The sequence below is a fragment of the Nestor notabilis genome, unplaced genomic scaffold, assembly GCF_000696875.1.
Source record: "Nestor notabilis isolate BGI_N333 unplaced genomic scaffold, ASM69687v1 scaffold34804, whole genome shotgun sequence".
NCBI lineage: Eukaryota > Metazoa > Chordata > Aves > Psittaciformes > Psittacidae > Nestor > Nestor notabilis.
In genome coordinates, this window is record NW_009927570.1 from 26,857 (window position 1) to 29,728 (window position 2,872).

At 39.5% G+C, this 2,872-nt stretch overlaps 1 protein-coding gene across 1 annotated transcript in view; it reads left to right on the plus strand.

Moving 5' to 3' along the window:
- RANBP2 (RAN binding protein 2) overlaps positions 1 to 2,219 on the plus strand; it is a gene marked incomplete at its 5' end in the record, with an annotated part of 28,354 nt that extends 26,135 nt beyond the window's left edge. Inside the window, one exon of the mRNA XM_010014107.1 lies at positions 1,645 to 2,219. Within this exon, the coding sequence (XP_010012409.1) occupies positions 1,645 to 1,950 (306 nt within the window). The remainder of the gene's footprint in view (positions 1 to 1,644) is intronic.
- Between the last annotated feature and the right edge of the window lie 653 nt (positions 2,220 to 2,872).

Here is a 2,872-nt window from a genome sequence, read left to right on the forward strand (position 1 = left end):
AATGGTGCAAGCAGCACATGCTGCCCTAAGCTGAATGCTTTTTACCTGTGTATGCCAGCTGCCTGGTGCTTTAGTATTACCTGGTGCTGCCTAACTGCTACTTAGTGTGGAAGAGAAAAATGGAGATAGAGATTTTTCTCTTACAGTGCACAAGTGGCCTGTTTCTGAAGAGAAATATGAAGAAAAGTAGAGGTTCCCAAAACTACCATTCACCCCCCATCTCTCTACAGAGAGGACCTTCTTTATGTTCACCCGCTAAGAACACTTACTTTGAAGGCTTCTGTTACATTTTAAAGTACACTTTGTATTTCAGATAATGTGTACTTTAAAATCAATATTCCAAGTGTTTTAGATACTAAAGCTTCCATCTAAAAGGAGTCTTCTAGATCTCATTGTCATGCAGTGTCCTGTTTCTTAAAATACTCAAATTTTTCACCAAGAGTATCAGCCTGCATTGCACCAGGAGCCTCTTGTAGGTATTGTTGCTTTTAAACCTCTGTGTGCATTCAGTAGCACTAGCAAGTTCTTCATAAACACTGAAGGCTTAGGAGATTTGACTATAGGTCATATAGACCTTTCCTACAGTTCACATCAATAATTCAGTGAGTTTTAGTGGCTTGTAACAGGCAGAATGAACAATCTTCCTTACACACTAGTGTTCCTGCATGTCACTACATCCCTGAAGCAAGGTACAACCTGCAAACTTGGGAGTAGACAGTAATACAGGAACGGCTTGTCACCAGAATAAGAAATGATCCAGTCTCTTCATGAGGTATCACCTGTGTCTGAAACATGCCCTTTATGGCTCTTTTCCTAAAAACTTTGTGCCTTTCTGATAAGGAATGCAGCGTTGCTCATTTAGGGTTTAAGCTTGTTTTGGAGTATTCCACAACCTGTAAGAAGCAGGCTTTCTTTTAAAACCATTAACTGTACCATGGACACCCTGACAAAGTGTAAGCTTTTATCACATGAAATCAGTATATTCTGAGTTTGCTCTGCTTTTCCTAAACTTTCTCCAGGCACAGTGAGAAGCTTTTCAATGAGAATTAAGGCTTTCCTTCAAAGATATGATAACTTATACTGTCACCTTTTATGTGTATAGCCAAATACTCGGGAGACAGAAGCTTGCTGCCTTGCAGAAAGACAAAAGACATTGCTTGCTAGCAGTAGCTGTGCTCCTGAACAAGCAGTCATATGGCAAAAGCTTCTGCCTGCACAGTAGCAAGAGATTACTGGTCACTGGTACGTTAATCTTTTCCAGGTGATCAATTCCATGCCTGCAGGGACTAAGCAATGACAAGCCTTCAGTGAGATGAGGCAAGTCCTTAGCTGTCTGGGCCAAATGATGCAGGAAACAGGCAGTGGGAAAGACAGGCCTAGAGGAGTGGTCACCATGTTGAGCAGGAAGGTAACATGCTGTGTTCAGAGTAAACAAGGGATACACTTGCCACTGCTCCTTCCATTACCATGAACGAACCTGCTGAAGCTGGCAAGCCTTATATCTAAGTAAATGTGTACTTGGGAAAAAGGAGTTGTTACAAAGCAAGGTCTTCAGGGTTGCAAGGAAATGTAGTTGTGGTGTTGGTTTATGTTTCAGGACATTCAAGTTAATGCTGTGGCCGCCCTTTTTGTTTTTTATTTAAGGGAGGTGACATAACTAACCATGATGGAACAGGCGGACAGTCAATTTATGGATCAGCATTTGAAGATGAGAATTTCGAAGTGAAACACACCGGTCCTGGATTGTTGTCAATGGCAAATAAAGGCAGGGATACGAATACTTCCCAGTTCTTCATAACACTTAAAAAAGCAGAACACTTGGACTTCAAGCATGTGGTGTTTGGGTTTGTCAAAGATGGAATGGATGTTGTGAAAAAGATTGAATCCTTTGGTTCTCCTAAAGGGGTAGTAAATGGAAGAATTGTCATTACAGACTGTGGGCAAATATAGAATTATTGCTTTGAGTATACAGATGTTCTAGCAGTATAAATCAGTATTTAGATGTTAATTGACTAATTATTTCAACTTCTAAAAATGGACACTTCTGATGTATAAATGTAAAATTACAGCTTATAGTTGGGTTTTTTATGTGTTCTAATTGATTTTTTGCATGTTAAAGTTCAGACACTGGCATATTTCAGGTGTATTTGTGTTATCCTGACATATTTGTATTAAATGTCAAATTTTAAAAATTAAATCTTAGTCTTGTTAAAAATAAATGTCTTGTCTTCACTTTGGTTTGTTTAAAAAGCAAGAAGTTGTGTAGTTTGGCTTCCTGCTCTGATAAATCTGTATTTTGAAAATGCAGGCTCTAGGTGCTAATTGCTGCTCGGTAAACTGAAGGGCTTTGAAATGTAATGCTTGCTCTGATGTGCAGAAAGCAGGTGGAGGCAGCTGGCAAGTTTGTGCTGTCTGAAGTCTTTCAGTAGCACTTCAGTAGTTGAAAGCTGGAGAATAGTTCTTAAAATGTTTTGATCAATATTTTGCTAGAGAAGTGTACCTTATTATTTTTTTACATAGAATAGGTCTAAATGCGTTAGTGGAGTGAAAAACAGCTACCTGACATTAGGGTATTACCTGAAGCGCTGTAGTATGTCCCACTACTACTGCTGTTCCTCCTTGCTAGCTTAATGTTCATTAGTTCCCTTCCCGGGGCAGAGTTGTAGTAACTGGGTCAGGGCCATTTCCTCTCAATAGTGTAAGGAAGTGTTGGGGTCTGGGTTTTGTTTAACTTCTCTGCAGCTCAGGATTGCCATTATCAAGGTTTTTTAGCAGGTAACTAATCGGGCATTACTATGTGTAAACTGGAAATATGTAACATATTCAGCTTTAAGGTACGTTGTTGATAGATGGTAGTCTGGAACACAAAACC